Source organism: Balearica regulorum, chromosome 5 (assembly GCF_011004875.1).
Source record: "Balearica regulorum gibbericeps isolate bBalReg1 chromosome 5, bBalReg1.pri, whole genome shotgun sequence".
In the NCBI taxonomy this organism is placed as follows: Eukaryota; Metazoa; Chordata; class Aves; order Gruiformes; family Gruidae; genus Balearica; species Balearica regulorum.
In genome coordinates, this window is record NC_046188.1 from 18,368,688 (window position 1) to 18,388,428 (window position 19,741).

The window sequence follows — 19,741 nt, forward strand, 5'->3', positions numbered from 1 at the left end:
ATTATCTTCCTCAGGTACATTCTGCTGCATTTTGTCTCAGGTCTGTTATGACAAAATCAGTTCAATGTTTTTAAAATTGCAGGATAAAAACAGAAGAATTTGTAATAAACATTTAATCCCCATTTTCCATGTTATTTTTTTGATTGAAGGCATTCCCAAAATGCTTCATTTCCACGCATGTTGCGTTTCCAACATGCTATTTCCATGCATCAGCCTGAATCCCAATAAACAATACTGACTTGGTTATATTTTTTGAGAACAAATCATTCTGACTGTACAGCTAATCTCTTCAAAATGCTTTACAGTAATGAATTGAAAATAGAGTTTGGGGAGAAGTCACTGATGCATTGGGCATTGGTTTCCCATAGATGTGAACGAATGCACAAGTGAAAATCCTTGCACTCAGACCTGCGTCAATACCTACGGCTCTTTTCTCTGCCGCTGTGAACCTGGCTACGAACTGGAAGCTGATGGAGTTAACTGCAGTGGTAACTGTCTTTAGTCATTTGTTGTTTTGGTTTCTTTAATTATATTAAGTTTTATTCTTCCAATGTATTGTTTTGTACATGCTTTTTTTTGCCTTGGTCCATGGTTAGCAGCAGGATAGCTGCAACTCATATGATCTCCTTTCCAGTTAAAGCATATTGCAAATATCCAGAAAAGCACAATGGAGGAGGGCTGCAAATGGTTTTAAAGAAATAAGCTAAATATTACAACAAAACATAAGACGACGCATTCTAAATGCTGAACAGGAAGCTTTATTAGAGCAAATAAAGCAAGGACTGTCCTAGAACATTCTTCCATGATTAAAGAAATACTATATATAAAGCACTTTTCCAGTTGTCTGTTGCATGCATGTATTCCTCTTGCTCTTACAACTCCACACTTCTGCCTGAAACCTTCCCCAGTTTCCCCTGTATGGCTCTGGCTACACTTCAGCAACAATATATGGTTTCTTAGTACAGCTATTGCTAATTTGTTCACCACATATAGCAGAAGAAACTGTGCTTATGTCACTGTACTTTTTCCTCTCTTGGATATTTTTTTATTTTATTGCTTTATTTTAATTGAAGGCAAAACTTATTTCTGTGCTTAATGTTCCCACAGCCTGATAAAATTAGAGAATCCAGCCAATATTTCTTGGAAGGAAAAACACACTGGAAAATACTTGTTTTTTAATTTACAGTAAACAGATGTAACATGCTGTTTCAGAGACAGAAGGCATGTGATATGCAGTATGTGTATAGATTAGTGTTTCCAAAGCTGCTCTTCCCTGCAAAGCTCCTTATTATAAGGGAAAGAAGAAAGACTTCAATCTCTAAAGGGTCTTACGTGTTTAACATTTAGAGCTGCAGCACCTAACTTAAGCTTTCTGCTTTCTTAATGAAGTTTCTGCTTCTAAGTTAGACTCCTGCACCTTTTTATGTGCTCCTCAGCTAGTTGGGGGCCTGAACAAGTTAAGTTCAGTGCAATGCCACATAAACATTGCCAGTACAAAATGGCAACAGAAGAGGCTCATTCATGTCTGAGAGTTAAGCCAGCAAAAGGGACTTTCCATGACCCAGATTTAGAGCACAAAATCTATTCTTGATAATTCTGTGCAAGAAAATACTTGTCAAAGCAGGTCACATTTCTCTGGATGAGCTTTTTTCACTTCACAAGCAATCACTAGACATTGCTGAGGCTCTCAAAGGGAGTGCCTGGTTAGGAGGACACTCCTGTGAGACACCCAGGATCCAAAGGTACTTCAACAGCCTCTGGATTAGTCCATGGCCTAGCAGCCAGCTTACCTTGAAGATGGGAGGCATCCTGCCCCAATTCAAGGAGAGAGGCAGATTTCAACCTGGCTTTCCCAACATCGGCATTATTTTCTAATCACAAAGGTCTTGCATGTGCATTAGATGCACTCTGAAATTCCTATCATCTTGTCCCCTGCGGGTAGTCAGCAGAACTATTTAGGAACTGCAAAGATGTGTCTGTCCTGTGTGGGCTCAGCAGCAGAAATGTAGGACCCTGAGGGCTTTAAGTCCCTCCAGCACTTGACGGCAGCTGAGCACAGGTTATATGAATCTGATGTGCTGGAGCACTGGGCTAGGACACCTCAAGGGGATGGGTGATATCTCCGTCCCTTTCGGGAGTCAGCCCTTGGTCCATGTTTTGTCAGGAAGGTGTTTTTTTCAGTGAACTCACTGGGGCAAGTCACCCAGTAACAGCACTGTGTAGGTGTAGAGTTCCTTTCATCTCCCTTTTGATAATGTGGTTGCAGCCATAAAGCCACTTTAACATATTTGGACTTCAAATACTTTTCAGTCCATCTGCACAAAACACCGAAAGTGAATAAATGGACTGAGCCCAATTTAGAAGAAAGGGAAATTCAGTCTGAAGAGTAAAAGTCATTTGCCTGGGAGAGTCAACATGTCAGAGCTGGGAATAAGAACTTGGGAGTTCCTGGCTGGAGCTCTGGCCTTTGTTTCTCTCTTCCCCTGACCAGGGAAATGAGGAAATGATTAACTGCAGGCTCCCTCTGTCTAGTGCCTTTGCATGTGTTTTCCCCTCAGTCAGCCATGCCTCCATGTGCAGCTCTGAAGTTCATCCTTCTCGCTTGAGCAGAGTTCTGCAGAATACAATGCCTGGTTAATTCATGAGCGCAAGGGGAAAAGAGCACAATTTCTGCTTTCGGTCAGAGATTTGACAGACTGCTTAGCTTCCTGGGTATCATTTGGGAGATGGCTGGGCCTTCCAGTAGGTCTGACCCAAGCTGGGATGAGCTCTGTAGTCTTGCTGGAATGCCTTGGAAGTAACTGGCTAGAGGCTAAAAAACATAAAACAGCCGGGGCTGGCTGCAAGAGTTCTGCTGGGACCCATGTGGCCCTGGGAAGGGGAAGTTTGCTCTCCAGAAAAAATAAAAAATAAAAAAAAAAAAAAGAAAACCATCGCCAAGTCTCTCCTTTCAAATTACAGTTGCAGCTTTGTTGTTGGAGTAGCTCTATCTCTGACGTAAAACAGAACTGAAAACATGGCCAACTGGTGACAGGTATTCAAAAAGAAAAATAAATAAATAAAAGCCATGCATCGTATTCAGCAGCAGCTTTTCCTTAGGAAAAAAAATGTTTAACCGAGAACCTCTATAGCATTTTGCCAGGTTGCTGTGGAGCTCTAGGGAGCTGGAGGGTGCCAACCTCCAGCTGGAGTGATGGGCACGTAGTCTGTATGGCCACTTGCCTGTGGGACTGCTCTTTTGACTGTAAAGCCAAAGACACTAAACTTTGTTTTACCACTGCAGACATGGACGAATGCAGCTTCTCAGAGTTCCTCTGCCAGCACGAATGTGTGAATGCGCCTGGTTCTTACTACTGTATCTGTCCTTCGGGCTACAACTTGCTTGACGATAGCAGAAGCTGCCAAGGTAAGAACATTCCTGCACTGATTAAAGCCCAAAGAGACCAGAAAATAGGCCTTGTGTCTGGAAAGAGGTTTTCAAGAATTGAGATGCTTGGTCTTGGCATTGCATAGTGAAATACTCATAGGGGCCAATTATGTAATTCTCATCACGTCAGTAGTCCCACTGAGGTCAACTGGTGTGTTGGTGTAAGACTTTACTGACTAGGAAACAGCTACACAGGAAAGCCCTCAGATGCTCTCGGCTCTGCTGCACATCTCTCTTTAGTTTTCCCATTCTCTAAAGTCAGACAGCTTGAGCAGCCAATTTCTTTTCTATTTTTGCAGCACTTAGCATATGGGAGCAGTCCAATAAGCAGAAATGAATGGAATGAAAACTGATCTTAAAAGAGGGGTCAGTTATCCAAAGGCCACTTCGCATAGTACAAGTGTTATGAATTTTGGGGCAATTCCTTAAGATGGAAACTGGTTTGTAAGAGTGGTGTCTTGCACATTTTTTCCTGCTTTAGCCTTTCTCTTGTTTCTTGTGTTTCAGATATCAATGAATGTGAAACCAGAAATTTCACCTGCAATCCACAGCAAACGTGTTTCAATATCCCAGGAGAATATAAATGCTTAGACCCAGTAAGATGTGAGGAGCCTTATATCCAGATTAATGAGAAGTGAGTAACATACCCACAGCCACAGAAGCAAATTCTATCTGTGTGAAGCATATCTAGAGTGAACCAAATAAGCTGCATTTTTACAACACAGCCATGAAGTGTGTCTAGAGAGCTATACATACATGCTGTTGCTGCATTTACCGTTGGTAAGCTTTATAAACATAATAAATTGCAATTCCTTACCAGGTCACCAGGTGGGATGTGATGTGATACTCAGATGTGTGGGAAGTTAGACTGGAAAAACACTTATCAGGGAGTAGAGAAAACAGCAAGGTTTGCAATGTAATAAGAGACATTTACTTACATTACTAACTGACTTCATATACGCTCAAATGCAGTCTGCTTATTAGTATGAGTATTTCCTGTAAATATTAACTAGCTTATGTCTGGGAAGTACTTTAAAACATTAGATAGTTATAGCAGGATACAGGTAGTTTTCTACTGCTTAAAGGTTAAAAGTGCTGAAAAGTCCACAGACTGATTTGCCTTGTCTGGAAATTGGGTATGTCTGGATGGGGCTGTTAGCACAGTTACTGTCTAAATTTGGAATCATCTGAGCAAGCAAAAAAATAAATCCCACATTTCTAAAAAGTGCCTGTTTCTTTTACTTTTATGTAGGTGCTTGCCTGGGGTTCAAAATATTTCAGCCCCAGACAGATCTCTATATATTGCAGCCCATAGTATTTCACCCATAGTGTTTGCACTAAACCCAATTACTTGAGATGGCTTGACAGGATTTTATAGAAAGGCAAGACATGAAGAATCAGCTTCTTTCCATTATAATTTATTCATGACTTTACATTGCTTTTTTAACTAGGGCAGCTGAGGAGTGGACACGTTCTCTTCTTCCATTTCTGGGTTTACCTACTTTCAGAGGTGGTAGGGTCTTAAACTGGAAGTTGAAATATCTGAAGCCTTTGTATCTAAATACCCCAGAGCTCAACTATGGAGTCCTTGCAGATCATCTTGCACCAGAACTGTTGATCTCTGAGCTTTGTATTTGGTGGCTTTGGCTTGTGTCTAGATGTGACTGCATTTAATTTGTGGCGTATGTCTAGAAGTGGTCAGTATAAAAGCCAAGTGAATTCCTTGCATCTGTGTTTTCCATAGAAGGAATTGGATGTTTGTAATGCCAGGAGCCTTTTTATGGGGGACATGCCAGATGAACTGTCTGAAATTGGTGTCAGTAGTGGAGGTTATAGAAAAAATAGGCAAAAAGACCCAACTCTTTTCCAGTAAATTCCCCAACATGACTTTTATAAAGGGACGTCCTGCCTCACAACTTTATTAGAGTTCTCTGAAGAAATCAGCAGCATGTGGCTAGGTCACATGGGCTAATGCAGTCTGGGTTTCCAAAGGATTCTGGAAGGATCCTCACATAAGGTTGTTACGGAAATTAAGCAGACATAAGTAAGAGAGAAGTCTCTGGCACAGGACAATAAGAGGTTGAAAGATAAAAAATAAATGCAGTATGGTATTAAATTGCCAGCTTTCACAGTGAAGTTCTGCAGAGGTCTGAGCTGGACCTACTTTGTCAACATATTTGTAGCAACCTGGGAAAAAAGATAAACCATGAGATGGGCAAAGTCTACAACAGTATCTGAGGACAGTAGAGAAAAGGGTGAGCAGAAAAGAATTGCAGAAGGAGCCTCGATGACTGCGCAACAAAAATGGCAGGTGAAATTCAGTGCAGATTAATGTAAAGTAAAAAGACAATCCAAAATTCACAAATTAAATAAAGAGCACTGCTCTGATCATAATCCGCCCAAACTGAGATTTGAGAGTCGTTATAGATAGTTCCATGCTCTTCAGTACTGACTAGAGGTCAGAAAAGCAATCTGAATTTGAGGTGTTAATAGGTAGAGAATATCTTTAGAGCACATGTCATTGTGAACCCATATCTTCAAGACTGTGCAGTTCCTTCCCCTCCTCTCAAAAGAAATATAACTGGACAAAGGTTCATAAAGAGCAATGATGATGATTAAAAGTATGGAATAGCTTCCTTGTGAGAAACAACTACGTTAGGACTCTTCAGCCACAAAGAGGGTCAAATATGAAACCCTGCATTGTGTGAGGAGGATGAGCAGGGCTTGCCTGGCCGCTCTCTTTCAATAGAAGAGTTGTGAGCATCAAAGTCAGCAAGGGGCAGTGCAGGGAGAGGTAAAGGGGGCTGTGGAGCTCCTGGCTCCACATGTGGGTGTAAGGGGAAGCTGGACAAGCTGATGGATAAGGAATGCAGTAGGGGCTGATGAATATACAGAAGACATCTTTGTTTCAAGAACTTCCTGAGTCACAAACGATTGGAGGCTGTTGGTGGCAGTGTCATATGCTTGGCTTGCTATCCCGCGCTTCCTTGGGGCTCTTCATTTGATGCTAGAGCTTTGGTCTGATCCAGGATGTCTCACTGTATGTTTTCATGTAGTACATAAAAGATTGTCAAACAAAGAATACAACATTTATGTAGCATCAGTGAAATGATCCAACAATTAACATTATTTTGGGGACAGTTCAGTTTAAATTACTACCAGAACAAACATGTACAGGGTATTCTACACCTGCAGAACTGCTTTAAAGAAAGTACAGATTTTCGAGGAGACAAAGGATGCCAAGATATTTTGGTCTAGAAGAAAAAGAAGGCAGGGATATAGGTAGGCCAGAATAGCAGCTCAGAGAATACTAAAAAGTGAGCAAACTCAATACAAGTTTCATTGATTCTTTTAGCTGGTCAACCACATTGTTTATTTATTTAGCTGTATTTGCATATAAAGAAACAAATATTACAGCAATTTGTAACCCCTGATGACAATCTTCTCTCTGACAATTAGCCGCTGCATGTGTCCAGCTGAAAACGCCGGTTGCAGAGATCAGCCATTCACCATCTTGTACAGAGTGATGGATATGGTGTCCGGGCGGTCTGTACCTTCTGACATCTTTCAGATGCAAGCAACAACTCGTTACCCTGGAGCCTATTACATCTTCCAAATCAAATCAGGGAATGAGGGCAGGGAATTTTACATGCGGGTAAGTCTGGCGAGAGAAAACCCAGAGTTTCTTCTCTGTAGAGAAAACCCAGAGTATATTATTGTTAGCTGAATATTCTTCCAGTAGCAGAACTCAGTTTTTAATATCATTTAAACCTTCAGTATGAGGCACTTTTACATGCAGCCAGGCAGAGCGGTGTGCTGATCTGCAGGGGCTGCTGACTCTTTCAGGAAGGTAACCTACCTGAAGCAAACATGCTTGTTTTATGAGACATTAGTTTCAGGAAAGTCCAGGGCTGTAGCCATGTCTAAGAATAGCTCACATCTCCCACGCTCAGGAGGAACTGTCGTGCCAAACCTTTTTTTATTTGATGGACAATCAGTACTTGTCACTGGAAGAGGCAATGTTTCTCGTTTGTTTTATTAAACTCTTCATTGGAAAATGAAAAACCTGAAAACAAAAAAAGTAAGCAAGCCGCCCCCACCCCTTATCCCAAGAATTGACTTTCTGGGTTCTTTGCTTTTATTTGCTATGTATCTTTTTCACTAAGAACACACATTTTATGCAGACACTTTTAGAGAAAACACAAGTACTTTTGAGGTTTTTTTAATCTGAATTTTCCTCAGAAGACATCTCTGTTCCCCAGTCATCTTCACTGCACCTCTGACACACAGGGGTGATGGGAAGTGTCTGCACAGAATGAGGCACAGCCACCAAGGATGGTGGCGTTCAGAAGGTTGATTTTTAACCTTAGGTAAAACTTGGCTTTGATATTCACATTGAGAGATGTTCAGTGGCTATTGTTGGTTCCCACACCTCACAGAAACCGGTGACGGATTTTGGTAGATTCCAATACACATCTCTCCCAAGAGCCTCAGATTCTCACTGTTAAAAAAAAAAAAAAAAAAAAAGAAAATGTTTCAAAATTCCAAAGTGCCAAGCGGTCCAAGAATTAGCATTTCCATCTCACAAGATCTTTCCTGTTGCAAAGTCATTGCTGATCCCATCAACCTTTTCCCCTCATCTTGGTCCATCCACTTAGACGCTAAGGCTCCAGCGACCAACATCGTTGCTCGAGTCTGCTAGTTTTCTTTGATTTATTTGTCACAAACCCATCCATTTGTCACCTAACCCACTCCACTTGCCCAAGCTGTCCTGTTCCCTCCCTGGCAGCAGCACTGTTCGCGTCTCAGGTTGGTAGCCAGCAGGTGGTGCCCAGTCGTTGCTTTGGGAAGAGCAAGAGCGGTGGTCGGGAATGGGAGGGAACGGCAGGGAAGGGCAGGGAAGGGCAGCCAGGGCAGGGCCAGGCCCGGGACACTGTTCCCCGGGGGCTGAGGCGGCAGGGCCCACGGCCCAGCTCCTCCGCATGGCTTTGTCAGGCTTCTCTGGTCAGAGATAATGCTTTATTTCGTGGTAAAACTGGTCCCCCTTTGTGTTTCTGCTGGAAAATAAATTGCACTTGGTTTTAACGTCAGAAGCTCTGATTTTTAAGTGGTCATAACCCACTGTTCTGGCCAGATATTTCAAAGGTCTGCTTCCACTTACTAAAAGACATATTTTTCTGAAGTGCCTTCACATATTTAAAGCTCTCTTCAGAGGGTAAGGTTTTGCAATGTTAACATATGCAATTATACAACAAACCCTGATCCTGTTCACATAGGAACATCTGTTCTCCAAGCTCTGTTAACATAACCTCTTCTTGGTGTTCTCTGCTTCAAAGTAATAGCACTCTTTACATTAAACAAAATAATATCTCACACACACACAAAAAAGGTGTTACTGCTTGGGTATACCTTAAATCCGTGTTTTCATCTTTTTCCATTTGGACAATAGCAAACTTCTATGTTCAATAACTCCTTTTATGTGCAGGGTTCCCAAAGGCTTTACAAACTGTAGAAGGTGATAGTTCATACAAAATACTGAAATGGAGCCAAATTCTGAAATGAAGCTCTCTCCCCCGTGAATTGCAGTAGCTTCCAACAATGAAGCAGAAAATAGTGTTATTTCGGCTGCTCAAAGACCATGGCCATAATGTGGTCTCACCTGTGATATAGTTTTCAAGAGCCATTTTTTAAAATCTAACCTGTTTCCTCTTGTTTTGTGCACAGCAAACGGGACCGATCAGTGCTACTCTGGTGATGACCCGCCCCGTGAAGGGGCCCCGTACTATTCAGTTGGACTTGGAAATGATCACTGTTAACACTGTCATCAACTTCAGAGGAAGCTCTGTCATCCGGCTGAGGATATATGTATCACAGTACTCCTTCTAAACCTTGAGTTTGTGCCCTGGAAACATTAAAACAAAAGAGACGGTTCCTCCTCTGCAGAACTCTCTCCTCAGAAGCCAGTACGTATAGCAGCTCTAAACCAAACCAGTATTTCCACAGACCCAGTGACCTATGCCTACCTGAGGAGGGAGGCCTCTTCATGCACAGTCCCTACCAGGATGTAGACATCTGAAGATGAATCGTCAGCAGATCCCATATGATTCTCTATGTGGTCATATATTTTAAGGACTCTTCTTTCCATTGTAAACACTTCTAGGGTATGAGTCTATGAAAGACTGTGAACCTTTGTAGCTCAAAGGCTGCTTAGCAAAAACCACCAAAGAAACTGAGGAAAAAGCTGGCTTTTGCAATCTTGCCTTTTTTTTTTTTTTTTTTCATTACAAATGGAAAGCAGACAAACCAGCAGAAACAGAAACAAAAAGCCACCTATTGAAACAAGGGATCTCAGAAGTGCTGACTTACATTCCCAATTATGTCTGGAATTATCAGGCAGGCACTTTGTCTCAATTCACCCTGCATTTGTCCTAGTTTCACCTGTTTTTTCTTTGATTCTATTTTATAGTTAAAATTAATTGTAAATTCATTCCAAAATACATGTTGTATTATGTAATCTTCTACTTTCTAACAAAGTGTCACATGTTTGGGTTCCTTCCTGTATTAAATCTTTCTATATAACAGAGTTCATAGAAATCTACGACTGGTTGGTATGTTTTACAGTGTTTAGGGTGTTAAGTTTATTTACACCCAGACTCTTTGACACAGGCCTCCACTGCCAGAATAGTGTCAGACTTTAGAGCAGATGAGAATCAGAACTTTTCCCTGTTTTCCTCAGTATGGTAGTTGCAAACAGTTTGTGATGGTTGTAAGGTAGTCATACGAACTGTAGTTAAGGCTGCAACTAATCTCTTGTTCAAGGACCACTCAGCTCAGACCCGTCCAAATTCCTCCAGAAAAAATGAATTGTTCTGTTCACGTGCAGTCTCTCTCCTACATTCCTAACATTGGAGAAAATAAGCTGAAGAGGACTTGGACCAGTCTTATTGTTCATGTCTCTGCCACAAAGCAGACCCCACTATACCAGTACCCAGACCTCAAACAATGGGATTCCACAGGTTCCATAGGCAATGTCTTCTCAGGTATAACTGCTGTAACCAATAGAAAGTTTCTCCTGAAGTCTAATCTGAATCTCCGCTGTTGTAATTTAAATCCATTGCTTTTTAGCGTACTTCTAGTAGAAACAGAGAGCAGTTTATCTTCCCTTTGCAGCAGTCTTTAACATGTCTGAAGACTGTTGTCATGTCTCCCCTCAGACTGTTCCTCTCTAGTCTAAACAAACCCAATTCTTTTGGTCTTTCCTCATACATCACATTTTCTGGACCTTTGATCATTCTTGTTGCTCTCATCTGGATTCTCTCCAGTTGGTTCACATCTTTCTTGAAGTGCAGTGCCCAAAACTGTGAAAAGAATTCCAGCTGAGGCCTCACAGTGCTAGGCTAAATCTATATATATGTTTAGGAGTTTGGAAAAAAAATAAAAATGATTGTATAGTTTGGAGGTATAATGCTTACCTTGTTGAAGCCACTGGCAGTTTGGTCTTTTATTTTAGTAGGGATGAGGATTCATATGTCTTGCTCTTAAATTTCTCCAAAGCAAGCTCTTTTGCTTCTTCCCACTGCTTTTTCCCTATTGGCTCACTTGCTCTCCAGCATCTCTAGGCCAGGAAAGATAACCTTTGCTTCATCTTTCTGAGGACTGGAAGTGCTTAATGCTACTTGGGAAAAGGAGTTTATGAAGCTTATAATGTGAGCAGGCTGGAGCAGAGTAGAAGTATTATGTGAGGTCTTCATTAAAGTGGCATATTAAATGGGAGAATACAGGCTCAGAAAGTTATCACAACACAGACTGCATGACATAATCAGAAAATTGACTCTCTTGTTCCCAATAAGCTTTGTGAGTTAGTCTGGAGTTGTTTTTCCTAAGCTTTAGTAGAGACTCTTCTCTTTTTACTTGTACTCAGCTTAAAGGAAGCTCTGATGCAATGGCTCACAGCAACAAAATGCTGAGTTGACTGTGCTTTAGCAGCTTCCATTTCTTAATGGTTTAAAGTTTTGTTCATGCTGCTACAACGTCCTGGGATCCTGTGGCTCAGAGCTCTGTACACAGGCTGTCCTTTATTGTAAAACCAAAAAGGCTGGAGCCTGACTCCAGGGTTTAGTGGGCCAAGCTGAGGGCAGGAAGCCAATGAGTTTTTTGAGTAGCCAACTTGGAGGAGATAACTGTAGAGGAAATGTACAGAGAAATATCAGAAACAAAAATGTGTTTCCTGAGTGTATCACGGCTTATTGTATACCACAGTCTTGGAGGGAAAAATAGAGATGACCACGAAGGAGGAATGCTGGTTTATAACCATCGGGCTAAACGTGCTTATACATCCCAGATGATAGAAGTGAGATGTGGGAAACAAGCAGGCTCTGGTGGCCCAGGGAGCAGATAAGGGACAGGCAGGGTCTTGCATTAAACACATTAAACTCTTAACATGCTGCAAGTTTTCCCAGTGCTTAAAAGCCCCTTTTTCCCCCTTTTGTGCCCCTGTGTTATGGCTTCTTCATGTCCAGTTGAGGAGTCCTCTCTCTTCCTGCCATCACATCACCTTCTGGAGAGGAAGTGCACCGTTAGACATCAGACAGTTTCTCACTTCTGGGCTGTTCTCCCATGGCCCCCACATACCAACCTGATTTAACCCTAATTTAGAAAGATCAAAACCCAGAGGAATTCCATAACAAAACACTTTGTTAAAAGAATAAAGCTTGAATACTTGGTTTTAGCAGGGTCCAGCAAATACTCATAAAACAATATTACACTTTCTATGTAAACATTCCGCGCCTTAAAAAAAAAAGTGAAAAGTCTGGAAACAAAGGAATTCAGCCTCTTCTCAACTGCCATAACATCTTTCATCACTCACTATCACTCCAGCCAACTTTAACTTTGCCAAAATATATGCCAATCTCAAAATAATAAATTACTAGCAGTTTATAACATCTGAACTCTCCATTTCCTAGTCAGGGGTCTGTTTCCAATAGACTCGTATATTACAGCAATTCTCACCAAATAAAAAAAGGACTGTGCATCTCAGGTTTTTACAGCATGAAAGCTAAAAATGCAAACTTGCAACTCCTGTATACATATTCATGTTCTCCTTTGAGGCTGGGCCTCCCTAAAAGCAGACAGAATTCCAGGTCTGCTCAGAAAATTATTCTTTATTCCAACCTATTGCAGAGGATTTTCTAACAGAAAGAGTTTTACCATATGGTTAATAGACAATATTCTGGCCAGCACCAGATGAGGGCACTGACCCTGGTCTGGGTCTGTGTGGCTTCTCTCCAGCTCTGCTCTGACATGGTCCTCACTCAGGGTGGAAGAGAGGATCACTGGCTGAGCTGGGGAGGGACAGCTCTTTGCCTCTCCTGCCTGTTAGCTGTCATGTCTGTTTAAAGGAAGGTCCTCTGGAGAAAGATTGCCTCTATGTGTTTGTACAGCACCCATTGCCAGTGTAATAATTGGAATAAAAGTAGATGAAAGCAGAAATGGCAGTAATTTTTGATACAGATCACAGTGATTGGGAAGGAGAATGTAATCTGATAAATGAACCAAGTGATTCATGCTGGTTGTGTTAGGTGCCAAAGGGAGAAGAATGGCAAGAGATGAATGATCCAGTGCTATACAGCTGAACGGGTCCTATCATCTGGCTTATTTGACTTTTGAGATATTTTTAGGAGATTGCCTTTTTTTGACACAGACAACAAAATGTTATTTCACCTAAGAGTTTGCTGGATCCCACAGAATCACTTTTCAACTTGTGCTTCTCTGACAACAATAACTTTGTTGAGAATAGCTAAGCTTCTTTGAGTACCTGGTCACCCACCATCACCGAGTATAATGTCCAGGGCCATTCACATAGAGCTTTCTCCTTTTCCAGTTGGGGGCCTGTACTCATATTTACCTTTTTTTGGCTCAGTTTTTAGATGAGTTGACCTTCATTGTCTTATAAACATGGTATCAGCATCAGCAGAACCTACATATTCATTTTTCTCTGTCTAGAACAAGCAGAGCAATAGAATCAGTACAGTTTGTGGTCATTCAAGTTCTCCAGTCTGGCTTATTCACAGACTCTGCTACTGAATATCTTCTGTAGCATGTAGCTGTACTAGAACCCAATGAAAATTTAATAGCACAAAGATGTTCAAAAAAAAAGAAGTAATAAAAGTATGCCCTAACATTATTGCCTGACAGGCACTATTGTTAAAATAAATCTCTATCCTGGATGGACAAAACCCTCAGCTGGTGTTAATTTGCATGACTCTGCTGCTCTTTAACGGAAAGATGAAAAGTATCCTTAGGATCTTCCCTGTGTGTATAAAGCACTGTGCGAGTACCTGTATGCAAGGAGAATTTACAGAAACTAAAACTAGTTGTGGTAGTGTGGCTCTGCATTTGGAAGTCAAAGAGTTCTAAGATAACACAGCACAAGCAAGTTGTGTTTGCTAATCTGAAATGAGTGCAGACAAGTGATTTACACCCATCACATTTTGTTAAGTCTTTGAATCAATTCTGAATAGCTGAACCCCAAAGCAAGTGCCATACATGAAGACTGAGGCTGCCGGTCATAACTAGACTTTGGGGGATTCTGCAGAAAGCCTGCCCAGAAAGGTGACCTGTGCTTTTACACCAAAAAGTGAATAATGATGCAGTAACCTTGATGTAAGAATTGAGGAAAGTAGCTGGGAGGCAAAGGGATCTTTAGAAAACACTTCCGCAACCTAAAATTCCTGAAATTCTCTCCTTCGATTCCCCCCTGTATCCCAGAATTCACTCCTTCTCCCTTTTGAGTTTGTCCTGGACAAGTGATCTTATTATGGTCATGCACTGCAAGCACAAGCTGAGTGAGCTTCACTTCTCCTCTGGCACTACCTAACATTTTTCACTTTGCTTTTTGGAGATCAGTTGTATGTGTCTCTTCTAGGCTCTGACTGACCTCAGCTGCTTCTCTCATAGCCAAGGCAGACCCATTATTTCCCTGCCAGGTTCCTCTGCACCCATCATCTGCACAACAAGCTCTTCAAGTGTTTCACTGGAAATGAAGGCACTGCTATTTGCTCATCTGCTACTTTTGTAAACATTCCTCCTGCAATGTCGGTAGGCACCCTTACAGCAAAGTATTAGGTCTGAATGGCTGAAGGTTGGACTTGATGATCTTAAAGGTCTTTTCCAACCTAAACAATTCTGATTCTAAGGGATTGCCCAGTCTGCTAGCAGATGCTGGCTTCATGAAGAGGATTTAAAAAAAAGCCACAACTGCGCAGTTTTGAAGGCAACAGATACTCTTTTAGATCCTGATGAATCACTTTTCTCCTGAAATTGTGTCTATGTCATGCTGGCTTGATAGTCTCAAGGCTTCTTAAGAACCCTGATAAGGACATGCTTATGCAATACATCCTTAGGCTTTTCACACCTGGGGTGAGGTTTTTCCCAGTTTGCAAACAGAGTATTTGGCGCAGTCAGAGAGAGTGCAATGTGATCATCACTATGCTGAAGTCAGTGATCGCTAACCACCTTACATCAGGTCTGGATTTAGCCCAGTTTTATTTTAAGTCTTGAATCTCAGTGTCAGTGGTATAAATGTAAACAGATATGTATTATTTTTAAAGTAGAGTTGAAAGATTGTTTCCAGTAAATAAACAGTAGTATGATTGCAGTATCTCTTTCTCTGTGGGAACTATATTTGGGTACTTTAAGATTTCCTGAGATATCCTTTGACACTTCAAAATTTCCTCTGGTATTTCAAGCCATTCATTGATGTGTTTCCATGAATGATTCCTCACCCCTATTCTTCAAAAGCCAACCCAGGCACTTGACTCCACATATTTTTAAAACTTCAAGCTACACCCAAGCCTTTACAGAGTCATGGCTCATGCATCATTCATAGAAATTGTTCCTCTCTGTAACCTATAAGGGATTATGTTGACTTGCTTGAGATTCCGCAGTGTTCAAAGTAATGCACATGCACATGTTTTTCAAGACTGGGACCTTAGTCTGGAGATTGTTCATCAGCAACTTGCTGCAAATGTTCTGTACTCAACATGGGTAATCATAGCTACAAAGGTTAGTTTTGACAAAATCCTCAAAACATACGCTGTTTCCTGCCTGCCTACACACAATGGAAACATAATTCAAAAGTCCAGCATCAGAGTTCTCCAGTATTCACCAGAAATTGCAGTTTTTAAGAAATATTTTGGTCAGTACACTCATTTTGTAGATTATGTGAAATGCAAACAAAGAGGCAGAAGGCCTGCCAAGATCACACAGACATGTTATTCAAGTATCCCAAAGAAAACCTGAATCTAGTTCATCATTTAAAAATATGCCTTTGGACTCTGATATCTGATGCCATTCAGGTAGGGAAGGGGGACAGGAAAACTGGCTGCTTCCAAAACAAGTGACTGCTCTGCAGAGATCCTGGGGCTCCTACAGCGATCAGAAAGACCTATCAATTAACCCAAGTCTGCACCTCAGGTCAGTGAGGAAGGCACAAAACTCATAGAGACATGTCCTCAGCTGGAGGAGAGATATCTTCATTGACTTCTTAATGATGTCAAGCGGAGATTTACTTCATAATGTGTATAAAGTTTCTCACTGTGTTTATACATCTATGGAATATTCAAAATGACAGGACCAAGCTGTTGCCTACCACGTGCATCCTACCTGCAGCAAGCTCTAGCATATCTCTCTGCCATTCCCCAGGACTGTGCTCACTTACACAGAGTTACCCAGTCTGATCTGGTGTGAGTTACAGTGGTGTGAGTGATAGCATTTGGTTCACACCACTGTAAAGTCATTCCCATAGATGAAAAAAGAGAATTATTGAGGGATAAAATTACAACTGAACCAGAAAGTTAATAAAAAAGAGCTTGCTCGTTAGTTAACCTTCAGTGCTTTGGTTATGATGTCATTGCAATGGACAAAAATAATCAACCAGAAACTGAAAATATTAAAAAGGAGATTATCTCCTTAGAAAGATAAGTGCCCATGTAGCCTATAAATAGCTCTGGAATGAAGACATCCCACACAACATCTGGAAAAGGAAGAATTCACTCCTTGTCTCCCAGCAGCAGGATTAAGCACAGTTGATCCTTACCAGGATACAGACACAATGGCTGGCTGGCGGATGAGCCAAGGAAGAGGCAGGCATGGCCAGAGGCAAGGGAAGGACAAACCGAGATAATGTAAAAGGAACGCTCTCAGTCTGCAGGATCTCTGAGACAAGCCTCTTGTTGTATGAAGCGTTTTAGCTTTGCTTGGGTCTTTGAAAGACAGAAAAGTGCTAACAGTCAGTTCAATAAAAATAGGAGGTCAGCATTCATGTGTTTGAATGCAGCATCAGTTTTCAAAAAAATCACCTTATAGCAGCATTTTCTCCTGCAACCAGTACAGGTGCAGGGAGAAGGACTCACTGCCCAGCCTCAACGGATGATCCACAGAACTTCTGCTTCTGCTTAAACAGTCATTTCCCTAACTCTTACTTGCAGGCTGTCCAGATTAATAAACGTATTCAATTTTATAGTCTTCATTCTTTTCAGAAGAGGAATACTGTAATTTAAAATGGATGGTTTCAATGTCCCTCATCCTGCCCCTTTAACCTACAACCATTACTTCATTTGCAGCAGAAATGAGCTTTTAATTCTTGTATTGTTTTACAACTTGTGAGAAATTTACACTGAATATGCCAGTAGGGACTATTTTAAAGCTTTTTTTAAAATAAAAAATATATTGCTAACAAAAAATATAAGTGAATTATAGTTTATTTTGATCATTGCCTGCATTACTGGTGATCATATAGGATCATTGCAAGCATTCATGCCAGAATCATTTAATCCCTCTGGAAAGCAAGCTGAATGAGGATCATTGATACTGGTACACTTATTGGTCATAAACGCCAGTAACATATATATAGTAGCAGAGAAAACTTCAAATACAAAATACAAATTAATTCTCAAGAGGCTAATTTTCTTTTACAGCTTTTACGTTGTAAACTTGGCCATACTTGGAGGTACATGTGTGTATTTTACCTTCATTTCCTACTGGATTTATGCATGATAAGGCTCAAATTAACAGTTTGTGTAATACTACTTTATCTGTACCAGGAGCATGATGTACCTGAGGTATTTCTTTCCCCCGCAACTCCACTGAAGGTTGCAGCAGGTTATTGCTTCTGATGGTGGGGATGGGTCCGTTGCCCTGTTCCCCCAAGCACCAGCCATGCTTTACCCAGCACGTGTTTGGAGGGTGTATGGGAGGTGTACAGGCTGCATAGTGCAGCCTTGGAGGTGTTCCTGGAGGATCCCAGGAGATGAGCTCTCCTCCCAGCCTGATGCACTGCTACTCTCCTCTCCCAGTTGCCCTGGGTCTTGCAGGCACAGTGTGGACTGGTGAAGGCAGGGGGTTGTGTACATGAGGCTACGGGCAGAATTTGGCTTAGCTCTGCAGAATAAACTTGTCTCCTTAAAAAGTAGTGTTAATATAATTTAGACTGAACTGCTTTCCTCATACATAAATATTAATTAGTAGCTAGTTCTCAGTCTCACCTGCACTACATAGCTTGTGACTTTAGCACAAGAAAGGCTTTTCCACCCACACCATACTCAATGACCCATGCCTGATGGGGTTTGGCTGTTTCTTGACTGGATTTGTGTTTTGCAGGTGGAATGTTCTTATTTCAGCAAATTGCAAGGGCAGCCAAGCCTGGCTCTGGATTGCTTTGTGGGAAATGAATGAACTTACGTCATACAGTTGCTCTCTCACATTCTCATCTCTCGAATAACTCATTGCAGAAGTGAGGTAGGTAATACGCCATTCACTGGGCTTGTGATGATTTGCAAGCCACTCAGAAAGCTGATAAAGATCTTTATAGCTGTTTTGAACTCAAAGGAACTGCTGGTGCTCATTTACAGTATCACAAGGACACGTCAGTTCCCTCCACTAGCCTGCAAACGCATTAATTCCGAATCACACGCTCAAGAAAAATTACACTGAAAGAGGCACACATGCGAAGTGAAAGAGGAGAGGCCAAGTGCTGGAACACTGGACTGTAAAATTTCAGGAGAAGCAGACGACTCTCTAGAATTACTCAAAGAAAATGAAAAAGTAGGTCTGTCACCCAGGATCAAAGACTTCTGGTTCTTCAGTCCCCTCCAGCGTACTTTGGTAGAAGTGGCCTTCTAGTGAAGCCACTGAACAGCTGGACTTTCCCCTCAATTTGGTGGAGATTTAGGAAACTTTAGGAAACAAAGTTGCTCAGATTTAGCTGTTGTCATACACCTCAAATAGCCTACTCTGAGGTTTCCAGACCTGAGCCATCCTTCTTTAGCTGCTTACAACCTGCTTTTCAGGTTGTTCCTATTACACATGCGGTCATGTTTGTTTTAGACAGAGTTTCACGTGGGATTGAATAGTGTGACCCCCCTCCGCTGCTCTTTTCACAGTGCTAGACCAATCTGCTCCGACAGTACTCTCCCAGCCAAGGGTCTCTCTGTTCAGCCAGAGCTCTGGGGATAAGGCAACAATATCTCCGGAGCTGACTCACAAATGTAGACAGGAGAAGGAGGTTGTACTTTCTCTTCTGTCACTGCTGTCCAGCCAGCTGGTAAAGGACACTGTGCTGCTGAAGAGATGGGGTTTGGCTGGGCTGTAAAACCGATATCCTGCAGGGATTTAACCTCCTGCTGCACTTCCTTAAGGGTGAGCTATGAATTGTATTTCCTTGAGAAGTCCCACGGGCTGTACTCTGTGTACCAGAAGTCCTGCCTTCTCCTCCCCTCTCTGTTTTTGGTGGCATCGGTTACTCCTTGGGCCCGCAAGTGCTGCTGAATGCTGTCAAACTGTCCTCCCTGTCAGCCTGCACAGAGCCACATTGGTGATGGAAAAAATGAGCTCTACGTGGTTTTTCCAGGAAGCCAGACGGCAGCTCCCCATCTCATACAGGTGAACATTTTCTCACACCAGTAACTCATTAGGACAGCATGTGTGAACTCAGCTTATTCACACTGATGCAAGGGCTCATATTTTGTGCCACTGTTCATAAGGACTGTCCCAAATGACAGCTGATTGCTGATCTTTAATGTCATGTTTGCATTTCCATTTTTTCTCTTTCTCACCTGTGTTATTTTTCCTCTCCTGGGCTCTTGCACAGTTTAGTCGCCATACTGTTACAGAATGATTGCCAACGCCCCCTAAAATCCAGTACCAAAATACAGCCTCCACCTGCCTGCTAATGAAAACCCTTGTCAGTCATGGGATTACCACATCAGTTTAACCAAGGGAGCAGCCGGTACCTTGGATGAGAAATGTTCAGTTAGG

The 19,741-nt window shown here is 41.8% G+C and overlaps 1 protein-coding gene across 1 annotated transcript in view; it reads left to right on the plus strand.

Moving 5' to 3' along the window:
• FBLN5 (fibulin 5) overlaps positions 1–15,086 on the plus strand; it is a 55,480-nt gene extending 40,394 nt beyond the window's left edge. The window contains exons 7-11 of the mRNA XM_075753678.1: positions 369–488; positions 3,284–3,406; positions 3,935–4,061; positions 6,887–7,082; positions 9,152–15,086. Coding sequence (XP_075609793.1) covers positions 369–488; positions 3,284–3,406; positions 3,935–4,061; positions 6,887–7,082; positions 9,152–9,313 — 728 coding nt within the window. The 3' untranslated portion in view covers positions 9,314–15,086. The remainder of the gene's footprint in view (positions 1–368; positions 489–3,283; positions 3,407–3,934; positions 4,062–6,886; positions 7,083–9,151) is intronic.
• The last annotated feature ends 4,655 nt before the right edge of the window (positions 15,087–19,741 follow it).